The sequence below is a fragment of the Pteropus medius genome, unplaced genomic scaffold (genome assembly GCF_902729225.1).
Source record: "Pteropus medius unplaced genomic scaffold, Ma_sr-lr_union100, whole genome shotgun sequence".
NCBI classification, from domain to species: Eukaryota; Metazoa; Chordata; class Mammalia; order Chiroptera; family Pteropodidae; genus Pteropus; species Pteropus medius.
The window spans coordinates 7,600,510-7,615,250 of record NW_024352783.1 but is presented as its reverse complement, the minus strand read 5'-3'; the positions used below and the strand labels follow the sequence as shown (position 1 = coordinate 7,615,250).

General features: G+C 34.1%; 1 protein-coding gene across 24 annotated transcripts in view; it reads right to left on the bottom strand.

Moving 5' to 3' along the window:
* NCOR1 (nuclear receptor corepressor 1) overlaps positions 1 to 14,741 on the bottom strand; it is a 173,824-nt gene that overhangs the window by 146,872 nt on the left and 12,211 nt on the right. For all 24 annotated transcript variants that reach the window (XM_039847432.1, XM_039847440.1, XM_039847443.1 and 21 more), the window contains exon 2: positions 3,828 to 4,005. In XM_039847432.1, the coding sequence (XP_039703366.1) occupies positions 3,828 to 3,935 (108 nt within the window). In that variant the 5' untranslated portion in view covers positions 3,936 to 4,005. The remainder of the gene's footprint in view (positions 1 to 3,827; positions 4,006 to 14,741) is intronic.

The window sequence follows — 14,741 nt, the reverse complement described above, 5'->3', positions numbered from 1 at the left end:
GGAGAAGAATAGATGAACTCAGTGAGAACTTTTAAGAGATAGAAAACATAAAAATGGAGATGGAAACATAATAGGGAGCCAGTCAGAAATATGAATACAGTATCTGAGATGAAGAGTACTTTCGAGGGAATCAACAGAGTGGATGAAATGGAGAATCAATTCAGCAATTTAGATAATCAGGTAGCAGGGGATACCCAATCAGAGCAGCAACAAGAAAAATAATCCAAAAAAATGAAAAGAGCTGAAGCAGCCTCTGGAACAACGTCAGGCATAACAACATTCGCATCATAGGGGTACCAAAAGAAGAGAGAGAGCAAGAAATTGAAAACATATTTGAAGAAATAATGATGGGAAACTTCCCTAACCTGGCGAAGGAAATAGCCATACAAACCCAGGAACCTCAGAAAGTCCCAAACAAGATGAACCTAAAGAAGCCCACACCAAGACACATAATAATTAAAATTACAAAGGTTAAAGACAGAAAGTCTTAAAAGCAGCGAGAGAGAAGCAGTTAGTTACATATAAGGGAGCTCCCATAAGACTAGCAGCTGATTTCTCAACAGAAACTTTAGAGGCCAGAAGGGCTTGGCACTAAATATTCAAAGTGATGAAAACCCAAGAACTACAACCAAGATGACTATATCCAGCAAAGTTACCATTTAGAAGCGAAAGACAAAGAGCTTCCGAGACAAGAAAAAGCTAAAGGAATTCATTACCACCAAGCCAATACTACAGGAAATGTTGGAGGGACTTCTTTAAGAAGAAAAAAATATGTAGCTAAAGTCTAAATAAAGAATCATAATAACTACATATCTATCAACAAGTACTTCAAATGAAAAAGAATTAAATGCTCCAATCAAAAGATAGGGTGGCTGAATGGATAAGAAAACAAGACCCTTACATATGCTGCCCATAAGAAACTCATTTCAGGCTAAAAGACGCACAGAGACTAAAAGTAAGAGGATGAAATAAGATATTTTAATGATGGCCCTAGAGGGTGGTATGCTGAGTTGAGTAAGTCAGAAAAAGGAAGACAAATGCCATATGATTGCATGTATATGTGGAATCTAAAGAAGAGAATAAACAGAACAAATTCATAGATACAGAGAGCATTTTGAGGGTTACAGATAGGATGGAGGGTTGGGAGGAGTAGGTGAAAAGGGGGGAAGGGATTAAGAAGTACAAATTGGTAGTTACAAATCAGTCATGGAGATAGAAAGTACAGCATAAGGAATATGGCTAATAATATTATAATAACTATGTACAGTGTCAGAGGGGCACTAGATTTATTGTGAGTTATACAGATGTCTAATCACTATGTTATACACCTGAAACTAATACAGTATTATTGTATGCCAACTATAACTGAAAAATAAAAAACTATTATTAATTGAATATATATGTGTATGTAGATTGTGTGTGTGTGTGTGTGTGTGTGTGTGTGTGTGTGTGTGTGTGTGTGTATAGATGTATGGGTGTATATATAATCTATTATGACAGAAAGCAGTTCTGAGGTTTCCTGGGAGCTAAGGTTTGTGAGAGATAGGGGAGGAAGACTGACCTGGAAGGAAGGAAATGGAACTTTCTGGAGTGATAGAAATGTTCTGTATCTTCGGTTTGGTAGTAATTTTATGGTGTATGACTCTGTCAAAATGTATACATATATAAATTTTTTTATATATAAACTAAGCCTCAAAGTTGTTTTTTAAAAAAAGAAGCTACAATAATCTAGAAAATTAGTAATCAGATAAATAGCACTGGGGGAGGGAGGATATGAAGCCAAGATTCAACACCTAATCATGATAAAAATTCTCAATTTAACAACAGACAGCAACTTCAACTGAAAAACAGCATCTACAAAAACATGCAACTAATATTACATTTAATGGTGAAAGACTGAATATTTCCCTAAAACAAAGAAAGTATATCCATTCTCACTCTGTGTTCATGGCCATACGTCAAAGGAGTCCTCAGTAATACCAAGCAGTACTCAACTATATTTTGCTGGTAAATTTGCTTTCTTTTTCTCTGAATAACCATTTCGTCCCTTCCCATCCACTTTTTCTTCAAATCTCTTAAACCCCTTTACCTGGTCCACTCTAAGATGGTAATCTCACCTCACATTTTATTTTTCACAAGGTATGTCAATCATACAAACTCATCTTCCTACCATCAAATCTCTCAAGAAGGTTGAGGCTCTATCCTGACCATCACTCAAAAGAGGCCAAGTTACCTGGTCAGCTTAATACTCAACCTAAACTTGGAGTATAAACATAGATCTTAACCTAGAAAATCTAGCAACTAGTATTTCTCTATCAACAAATCCTACAATCAAAAGCAGAGACATGGTCACTCCCTTAAATCTGTCATAAAGCCATAGTAAGAAGACAAAGATAATTAATTAATCCCTGACCTTTAGTGCCCCATCATTGAGAATGGTTCTCGCGATTTAAAAATATACGTATGCGCCAAAATTAACTCAAAATGGATTAAAGACCTGAATATAAGACCTGAAACAATAAAATGCATATAAGAAAACATAAGAACTAAACTCAAGGACCTTGGTCTTAAAGAAGATTTTATGAATCTGACTTCAAAAGCAAGGGAAGTAAAAGCAAAAATAAATGAATGGGACTATATCAAACTCAAAAGCTTATGCTCAGCAAAAGAAACCATCAAGGTAAAGAGACAACCATCTCAATGGGAAAATATATTTGCAAGCAGCGCCTCTGATAAGGGCCTAACATCCAAAATATACAAAGAACTCATACGACTCAATAACAACAAAAAAAAACAAACGATCCAATCAAAAAATGGGCAGAGGACCTGAACTGACACTTCTCCCTAGAGGACATACAAATGGCCTACAAACATATGAAAAGATGCTCAACATTGCTAGCTATTAGGGAAATGCCAATCAAAACCACAATGAGATACCATCTCACACCAGTTAGAACAGTCGTAATCAACAGGACCAGTAATAACAAGTGTTGGAGAGGATGCAGAGAAAAAGGAACCCTCATACACTGCTGATGAGACTGCGAATTGGTACAGCCACTTTAGAAAACAGTATGGAGTTTCCTCAAAAAACTAAGAATTGATCTACCATATGATCCAGCAATCCCACTGCTGGGTATTTACCCCAAACACTTGAAAACCCATATCCGAAAAGATACTTGCACACCGATATTCATATCAGCATTATTCATAGTAGCCAGGACATGGAAGCAACCGATGGGTCCTACAATAGATGACTGGCTAAAGAAGCTGTGGCACATATATACAATGAAATATTACTCAGCCATAAGAAGAGATGAAATACTGCCATTTGTGACAACATGGATGGACCTCAAGATAATCATGCTAAGTGAAATAAGCCAGACTGAAAAAGCTGAAAATCACATATCACTTATATGTGGGATATAAACCTAAAAGCAACAAATGAACAGGACAAACAGAGACTTAGGGACATCGATAGTGGACTAGTGGTTACCAGAGAGTAGAGGGTAGGGGAGGAGCGGGGAGGTAGACAGGGTAAAGGGGATCAAATATAGGAAGTTGAAGTGGGTACAGGAGATCAAATATATGGTAGCTGAAGGAAATTGGACTTTGGGTGGTAATCACACAACAGAATTTATAGATGTCAAAATATAATATACACCTGAAAATTATATAATTGTATTAACCAATGTTACCCCAATAAAATTAATTTAAAAAAATAAAAAAATATATATACATATATTACTTTTGACTAACAAATGTATTAAGTAAGAAAAGTAAAGTACAAAATATATATGCAATTAATTTGCATAGTATTTGTTCCTTACCTGCTGGTGCCGGGTGCTGGGAAAGGTGTACTGAACAGAGTGGGAAGGATAGCGACTTTGTTCTGTGCTGAATGCTCCTTGGTTGGGAGGATAACCTGAACTTGACATTATCAGTAAAGAAGTCCTCACCAGGCTGTGAGATCAAGTCCAACAAACAATCATGTTTCTAGGAAACCACCTACACAGGATTGGAAAAAATAGAATTGATAAGAACTAAAACACCAGGCGTACTTCTAATAAATTATAACTATAGCTACAAAAATAAAACCACAATTACCAGTAAAAGCTTTCTCTCATGTATTTACTTAATATAATAGTTACTGGCATTTGAAAAACATTAATGGGTATTTTCCTTTACATTTAAAAAAGGTTCTTTGATATATCGAAAATAATATCAGTAGCTACCTAAAGTAAAAACATATATATAAAGTACTAGCATTGGACCTGGCATATAGTACCTACTCAGTAAATGTCTTTCTTTTAATAAAAGTCTGAGAAACAAATATATTACAAAAACAAAAATCTATGATTGTAAAAAAAAGAAAATCTACGATTATAAATTTATGAGCTGTGAAAAAGTCAATTATTAAAAAGATTCAAGAGTATTTATAAGGTAAGCATTTGTGCAAAGGAAATATTATCTTTGTTAAATAATCCTGCCCCAAAATGATAGTCTAAGAAGGCACTTAAGGGAAAGCTTTCAAGGAAGAACAAAATCAGACTATCATTTCAAGGAAAACAATGGCCAGTATTTGTGAAAATTAGGATTTTGGAAAAACGTGTATCTGCCACCATGAGCTTGACAGCTTTCCACATTTAAATACTTTTCTGGCAAGACTGATGGTGTTATTAAGTATGAGTTTTTGATATTATATAATAAAATGTACCAATACTTGAAATATCTGCATAACTCAATGAATCAATATATTCCAATGACCAATACAGAATGTTACAAAATTATGCATGAATATTTAAAGTGCAAGAAATTTTACCACAATAAATTACAAGACACACCAATAAATATTTACTGTAATAGAATATGAAAGGTTCATTGACATGGTTTCAGATTCTACACAGCTATTAACCTTTAAAAAATTACCACTTCTCTGGTTCAAATGTGTTATCAGAGAATATCCACAATTATTTAAAAAAGATATTAAAATACTCCTTCTCTTGCCAAATACATTTCTGTGTGAGGTTAGCTTTTCTTCATAAACTTCAATCGAAACAACATATTGCAAGACTGAATACAGATGTAGATATGAGAATCAAGCTATCTTCTTTTAAGCCAAATATTAAAGAGGTTTGCAAAAATGTAAAATAATGCCACTCTTCTCACCAAAATTTTTGTTTTTTAGAAGTTACTTATCATAAAAATGTTACTTAACATTAAGTGGGTTTATGTTATTTTCAAATAAGTATCTTTTAAAAATTACCCCCATTTTAATATCTAATATAGTAGATATCAACATATATAACCCACAGAAACAAAAGCTCTTTGGAGTTCTAAATTTTTGAAAGTGTAAATGAGTCTTGAGACCAAAAAGTTTGATGACCAGTGGCCCAGAGAATTAAGTCATCTTTAGATTAACTAGCATTAGTGTCCTACAGAGGCCAGCCACACCCAGGTCCATGCACACACACTCCTAGAAAACCTAACCCTAGTTAAGATGTGGCTTAGATAACATGTTTGTATCAAGTGAACTACCCTACTAGACCAAGGATGTACAAATCACATCTCTCTTCAGGAAGTAGGAATTGAGGACATCAGCTACAGGGAACTGAGTTGCAAAGTGGCCACAGAAGTCAAGATGAGCCAAAGCATGTGCCAGAGGTTACAGAGGGAGCAGGGAATGTCAATCTAGATACAGACTACAGTAGACATGCAAAGAGAAGCGGAGCCAAGAGAATTTTCAAGCAGGCCTCTGAGACACAGCAGCAGCTGCCCTGGCTCCTGACTCTTTGCTCCAGGGTCAGTCTCCACAAGAAACTGTTCTTCTTTCTTTATCCTTGGATATCTGTTAAACTGCCTGCATAGTCTTACAGTAAGTCCTCCTTTACTTAAAGTAAGTGGAGTAGGTTTTCATTTCTTAGAATTGTGATATCTCAAGTTAGGTCCCAAAATAACTATCAAACCTTGGAAACAACCCAAATGTCATTTCCATCAACTGATGAACAGATAAATTCAGGTATACCCAAACAATATTATTCTGCCATAAAAAAAGAATGAAGTACTAATAATACACGCTACAATATGAATGAACCCTGAAAGCATGCCAAGTAAAAGAAGCCAATCATAAAAGTCCACATTTTCTATGTTTCCTTTCATATGAAAGTCCAAAATTAGCAAATCTATAGTGGCAGAAAGTAGATTAGTGCTCCTTAAGGAAAGTGGGCTGAGAATAGAGGAACAACAAGTGATAACTATGGTGTACAGGGTTTCTTTTGTTTGTTTATTGTGGTAAAATATACATAACATAAATTTTACCATTTTAGCCATTTTTAAGTGTACACTTCTGTATCATTATATACATTCACACTGTTGTACAACTATCACCACCATCCATTTCCAGAACTTTTCATCTTCCCCAACTGAAATTCTATACCCATTAAACACTTACTCCCCATTCCCCTTTCCCCCTAGTCCCTGGTAATCACTACTCTACTCTGTTTCTATGAATTCAACGATTCCTCATAAAAGTAGAATCATAAAGTATCTGTCCTTTTGTGACTAGATTATTTCATTTAGCATAATGTCTTCAAGTTTTTTCCATATATCAAAATTATCTTCCTTTTTAAGGTTGAACGATATTCCTTTGCATTTCCGTTCTTTTCTGAAGTGGCAAAAATGTTCTAAAATTGACTGTGGTAACATTTGTACATATCTGAATATACTAAAAACCATTGTATGGTACACTTTAAATGGATAAATTGTATGGTACATCAATTATATCTGAATTAAACTATCCTTAAAAATTATTAAGCCAAAACAAATAAAACTACACAAAGCAACAACAGGATTTAAAAATGGTTATGCTGCAGTTCGAGTTAACATTTATTATATTTCATGGATTCTAATACCTCCTTATGATTCTATCTTAAAAACTGTCAAGTCAGTATGCATCCTACAATCAATGACATTTGATGGTTTAATTAGGAGCACTTTTTCTTTAATCTCAGAGGTAAATAACGTTACTTTTAAGCAAATATATTTTTGCTTATAAAAATAAAACACATTTATTTTTCTGTACAGCAAAGACACCTTTAAATAGCAAAACACAAACCAGAAAAATAGCAAAATTTTGATGTACCAAATATATATGTATATGTGTATGTATATATATATTTGTATGCAGTGTACATAATTTATTAGTAAGAAAAAAATGATCACAACAGAAATACAAGACATAACAGGAACATGGAATTAACAAAGGAAATAAAATTAATGAAGTTAGCTTCATAATCACAGGAAAGTAAAACAAAAATCACTCCCCAAACTGGTAAAATATTTAAAAATGCCTCCAGTGTTGGAGGACTTGAAAAAAAGGTACTCCATTACATACAATGAGTATGTAAAATGAGTACAAATTGCTTTTTAAAGAATGGCAATGTATACTATGAGCCTTGAAAATATGTATATCCTCTACCACAGCAATTCCACTTCTAGGAATTCATTTGATTATTCAATACAGAGATACCCTAAAGATGAATGCTTGAGACTGTTTCTCAAATAATTGTCCTAAATATCCAATGTATGAGCTTACAAAAAAAATTTTTTAAGTTTAGCTAGTGAGACATTTTAGAGTATGCCACAAAAAGTCTAAATAAATGAGAATATTGTTTTCCAAAAGTATGATTTGTATATACCATTCGTATTCAATTTTTCATGTCTGTCATATCTTCACAAAATTTTAAGACCAAAAACAGAAATGTCATATATTCTAAATGAATATTTATTGAGCAGTACACCACTATATACCAACACTGCTCTAAACACTGTCATAGAATAGTGACAAATATCATAAAGTGCTATAAGTAAAACAAAAGAGAAGAGGGCGAAGGAAGACATCATAGAAAGCCAATCTCAGCTAGGATGACTATATGCCCTGGTTTCCTGGATATTGTCCCAGTGCAATTATAAATTATGCTCCATTTCCTTCTCAAAACTGTCCTAGTTTAGGTAATAATATTCTAAGATGACTTTTTGAGCCAAAGTGTAAAAACCTAGCCTGGAAGGGACAAGAGCATTTCATGATTTCATAGAGGACTACAGAAACCCTAAGAAAAAGTAAGAAGGCTAAGGAGAGGGAGAGATGATAGGAAGCAAGGCCTGAGAAGGGGTGGCAGTGGGGCGGGGGGAAAGAGGTTTTGCTGGTATATGTTTGGAAACTGAAATTATCTCTCTGTATTCTGAATATTAATCCTTTTCTACCTTTATGTTACAAGTACAGCAGGTCCTCCTTAACACTGTTTCATTCTACATCTTTTCATTATAGTTGATGAGATGCCACAGGAACTTCAATCATGTTTATATCAATTAGCCTGGTAAAACTGGTTTTGTTATACATCATTTCACTTAAAGTCACAGAACTAGAGATAACAGTGAGTACTCATTGTATTTTTTTCCAGAATTCATAACTTGTTCCATCTTTCTGGAGACGTTCCCTAAATTTTAAAAATATTCTATCATCTCTTCTTATGCTTCTTTTTTAATATTTAGCTCCTAATCACCTAATTTTTTTTCTAAAAAATGGTAAGAGATCTAGCGTATTTTCTTTAATTGATAGTTAGTTATCCTAATAAAACCCTTATTAAACATGTCTGCCTTTCCACACTGTTCTGAAATGCCATCCTTGAAACATGGCAACTGCAGTTTATACCTACAGAAACTCACACACTTACATATAAAAGAATATTTATTGCAGCAAAGCAAAAGGCAAATCTGAAGACAACCTAAAGTTCATAATGTAGTACATTCATATGACAAAATTCTATACAGCAGTTACAATGAATAAACTAGAGCTATATGTTTCAAAACATAAACCTCGAAAAATAAAAACAATATACACAATGATGCTAACATGTTACAAACACAAAACAATACTATTTTTATATACACATAATAAAATCATAAACATCTAAAATATTCATTTACTTTAGAATAATAGTTACAACTAAGGGGGGAAAATGATCTAGGATAGGGGTTCAATATTTAATACTTTATTTCTTAGAACAGAAACTGAAATGAGTATGATAAAATATTAATTTTTCTTAAACACAGATGGTAGGTAAATGGACATTTGTTTTATTACTCTCTACACCTTTCTATGGGCCCGAAAATGTTCATAAAGAAAAAGTCATCTTTATTATAAAGTATATTTCCATGTATTCATGATTCTAAACTCACTGATCTGACTGTCTTCTATATACCAACACCACACTTTTTAAGTTACTATAACGTTGTGAGGCTTTTATACCTGGTAGGACAAGTTTCCCTTCACCGTGCTTAGTTATTGCTGCTATTTTCAAAGCCTTCAGAACTACTCTACCACTTTTCTTCTTTCACATGAATATCAGAGTGAGCTTGCCAGGCCCCCCACCCCAAAAAAAAAACTCTGGATGAGAACATATAAATATTGAATTTATAGACTGACTAAAGGGAGAACAACTATATTATTGAGCATTCTCATCCTAAAACATAATTATATACGTTTATGTTTTAGGATGGGAAACAAAATGTATGTATGTAATTAAGATGGGAATATTTTACATAATATGATGGAGAATATTATATCTGATGGAAAACTGTATAGAATATATACAATTCCTATCTTAATTATATATAAAAATATGTAAAATTCCCGTGAGAAAGATTTATACCCACATATCACATGTATACATACACTAATGACAGAAATTATATATAACTAAAATAAAAATTATATATATAGATTTAAAATCCCCACGCATTTAAGATTTTATGTCATTTAATAAAGTTTTTGTGGTTTCCATCATTTTCAGGGATTTGGGAAGAGAGGAAATTCAAAAAAAAATTCCGTGTGCCAATTTGATCCAATTTCCCCATTTTAATCAACAAATCCTTTTTTTAAATCACAGTTGACATTCAATATTATATTAGATCCAGGTGTACAGCATAGTAGACACTTTTATAACTTACTTATGATTCCCCCAGTAAGTCTAGTACCCACTTTTAATCAACAAATTCTTTACCGAGCTAGGTTTAGAAAATAAAATTTTCTAGAGAACTCATTCAATCTAACCTTAAAGCAAAACTTAGAGAAAGAACTTTTTAAATTTTATGGGGTACTAAGTGACAAATGAATATTTTAAATAAACATACCATCCTTATTATTTTATTTTTTTCTGTTGTAGGAGAACATGGCTAGGGGAAGAGTTAGAAGACAAAACCAGTGTCTCCCTAGACTGTTTCCTGCCTGCTCTCTCCCAAGACCCAAGGCATGGAAGTCAAAAAATCTAAGAATTGGGAAGTTTAAGATTACCCAACTAACACTGATTTTACAGATCAGGAGCTAAAGCACAGAGAAGCTAGTGTTTTCTGCATTACTTTTGCAGCTTTCTCAATAAGTAGTGAACTACTGAGGAGCTAAGATGTTCACTGGGACCGCACATTAAAACCACCTGGGCAGGGTTCCTCTTCTACTATCACACCTGCACTTGCTCCAGGTGGAAGGGGAAAAGCCAGCAGCATGTGGGGTTTTTGATGGTGGTGGTATTTGTTTCATTTTGTTCTTGGAAATAGGTATTATATGTCTGATTTAAGACTTTTTACAAGTACTATAGAATACAAAGAGAAAATCGTCTTACCCTTCCGCCCAGAAGGTAACCAAAGTTACTAGTTTCTAGAATATCCTTGAGAAATATCCTTCTCTACTCCCCACCTATGGGAGTGTAGTATGTATATACTGTTCTATATCTTGCTTTTATAACTTAATATATCTTGACAATCATTCTCACAAGTCCACAAATACCTTCATTCTCTTTCCCTTGCTATTATTTCACTGTATAAATGCTCAAATATTATGCAAGTTTTCCAAGTAATTCTGATCTGCAGCAGTAAGAAATCCTTTCTTGATCAATATCTCTGAGCTATCCTCCCAATTCAGGCATCCTAAATAAATAAAAACTATAAATAGAGGCAAAAGGAAAGACTATCAGCTCAAGGTCATCTAAATTTTTTCCAACAGTGGCCCACATGATGAGAAATCCATGCAGTATGGTGGTGTTTGTGGGTTGTTTTGTTTTTTTCAACATTCAGCAATAGTGAGTCCTGAGTTCAAAACCTCCATTCGATATCATTCATGTATTAGTCAAATGATTTGTCCATGTTTCCCTTTTGTCAGTAATCCTTTGTGATACCCTAGAGTTCTGTGATTTGATTTTAGCGAAGTTTAACTTGATTATCTCCAAAATAAAATAAATTCAGGTCCTATCAGTTCAACACAAGTGGCAAGAAAACATCAGCAAGATCAGAGATTAGCCCTTACTGGCATACAAATTTATGGATCAAAGTAGCCCACCCCTACCTACCCCTACCCTACCTACCTACCCCTACCCCTGCCCCTGCCACAAGAACTGCAGCTTGGAGACCACAACAACCCCCTTCCTCAAAACTTAAATATAAGACATACATCCAGCAATAGTTTAGAACCTTTTTTTAACCAACACTCCTTCCTCAACCATCTTACATGAAAGCCAAATGTATAAAAATAAACAAAGGAGAAATATTCTGATTCAGTGAGAATGGGAAACCCAAACTATATTTTTAGTCTTTCTTCTCCAGTCCTGCCTCCACCCACACTCCAGTCCTGGCTCACCAACATACCTCCGCAGAATACTTTACAGTTTGAAAACAACCAAATAAAAGAATTCGGTTTAAAGTCAAGGCTTAAGGGGAAGGGAACACTTAAACTGGCAGTTTCAAACTTTAAGTTCAGTTCTTAGAGTCCAAACTAATGAACTCAGGGTTAGTTACATGCCTGACTCATGAAATGTAAAAATTCTGTGCAATTTTTAAGAAACCTGGTCAAGGTTTTGTGTGCAATCCCCTCATATCACAAACATATACAATCCTTATTTTGGAATAGAAATATACTAAAATTAAATGTCATTGTCATAAGTGACAAGAGCACATTTTACCTGAATTTTACAGGTAAACCCAGAACTAGCCTCCTATATTTTACAAATAGGCAATAAAATGTAGTAAAATGAAATTGCCCTACTTAATTACTTTTTGAATCTTCCCACAGTAAAATATAGTAGTTCTCCTCCAACCTCTGCCTTACCTGTGGTTTCAGTTACCCGTGGTAAACCGCAGTCTGAAAATATTAAATAGATAATTCCAGAAATAAACAATTTATAAGTTTTAAATCTCCTGCTGTCCTGCTCCATCCTGTCAGGAAATGAATCATCCCTTAGTCCAATATATCCATGCTATATATGCTACCTGCCCATTAGTGGCCTTCTCGGTTATCAGATCAACTGTCATATTATCACAGAACGTGGGTTCAAGTAACCCTTATTTTACTTAACGGCCCCAAAGCACAAGAATAGTGATGTTGGCAATTGTACATGCCAAAGAGAAGATGAAAACTGCTTCCTTTAAGTGAAATGGTATTTATGTATAGAAAAACATAGTATATATAAGGTTAAGTACTACCTTGGTTTCAGGCATCCACTGTGGGTCTTAGAACAGATCCCTTGCAGATAAGAAGAGACTACTGTAATAAAGATGGACACACACACACACACACAAAACTTACTTATCAAGAAACTTATCTTTCTTATAACAGCAAAATTTCAAATACAATCCTCAAAAAAAATTCCAATTCCTCCCACCAAAAACTCCTGGCTTTTGGCCTACATGTACTTAGGTTTTCAAGGTGGCCTAAGCTATCTTGGAAAAAAAACCTAAAAATGTACTTTACTGTGGTGGAACTGCAGATGCCAGTTTAGATGAGCAAGAATAATTCCGCCAAGGGTTACAAAAAAGGTGAAGCCCACAGTTCACCAAAGCAGAAAAAGGATCCGACGAAGTACACAAATCAAATGATCAAAAATAAGACCTTCTGATATAAAAGTAAGGGATAAGGGAATGGCCTCTATGACAATGCAGATGCCAAAACACTGGTTACTAAATTGAGGCAAACAAGGTTGCAATAATTTTCACTAAGCAACCCACCTCTGTTCCAACTCCAAAAATACACCCCACTGGAGTATCCCAACCACCTAAGATTCTCCAGACTGGAGATGATTTTTAAAAAGCCAACCTCAACAAAGAAAAGTCATGGACCAGGTAGCTTCACAGGTCCAGAATTAATACCTATCATTCTCAAACTATTTTTAAAAATTCAAAGGGAAAGACTCCCAAGCTCATTTTACAAGGCCATCATTACTCTGATTCCAAAACCAGACAAACACACACACAAAAAGAAAATTATAGGCTAATATCCCTGATTAACATAAATCCAAAAAATTCTCAACAAAATATTCACAAATCGAATTCAGCAATACATTAAAAAAGATCATACACCATGATCAAGTAGGATTTATTCCTGGGATGCAAATCAATTAATGTGTTACACCACATAAATAAAATGAAGAATGAAAATCATATGATCGTATTAGTAGATGCAGAAGAAGCATTTGACAAAATCCAACAACCATTTATGACAAAAATTCTGAACAAAGTGAGAATTGAGAAAATATATGTCAACATAATAAAAGCCATATATGACAAACCCACAGCTAACATCATACTCAATGGTGAAAAGCTAAAAAGTGTTTTCTTTAAGAATAGGAACAAGACAAGGATGTCCACTTTCACCACTTCTATTCAACATAGTATTGGTAGTCCTAATCACAGCATTCAGAAAAGAAAAATAAAAGGCATCTATATTGGAAAAGAAGAAGTAAAACTGACATTATGCAAATGACATGATACTATCTACATACAGAGAACCCTAAAGATTCCACCAAAAAACTATTATAACTGATAAATGAATTCAGTAAAGTAGAATACAAAATTAATATTCAGAAACCAGTTGCAGGGCTCGTCCTCGTTAGTACAGTGGTGAGTATCCCCACCTGTCAGAAACCAACTGCACTTTATATACCAATAATGAACTATCAGAAAGAGAAATTAACAATCCCATTGACAATTGCATCGAAACATAAATAAAATACATAGGAATAAATTTAACCAAGGAAGTAAAAGACCTGTACTTGGAAAAGTTTAAGATATTGAAGAAAGAAACTGATAAAGATACAAGTAGAAACATATACTGTGCTCATGGACAGAATTAATATTAAAATGTCCATACTACCCAAAGTCATCTATAGATTCAATACAATCCCTATCAAAATACCAATGGTATTTTCCACAGAACTAGAACAAATAGTCCTAAAATTTATATGGAACCAAAAAAGAACCAAAGTAGCCAAAGCAATCATGAGAAAGAACAAAGTTAGAGGTATCACACTATCATATCAAAACATATGATATGATGCAAGGCTATTCAAAACAGCATGGTAATGGCATAAAAACAGACACACAGATCAGTGGAGCAGAACAGCCCAGAAATAAACTCATGCCCATATGGCCAATTAATATACGACAAAGGAGGCAAGAATATACAATGAGATAAAGACAGTCTCTTCGATAAATGGTGCTGGGAAAACTGGACAGACACATGCAAAAGAATGAAACTGGATCACTTTCTTAGACTACATACAAGGATAAACTCAAAATGGATTAGACTTAAATGTAAGACAGAAACCATAAACTCTAAAAAAAAAAAAAAAAACAGATGCAGTATACTCTGACATTGCTCTTAGTAATATTTTTTCTGATGTATTTCCTCAGACAAGGGAAAC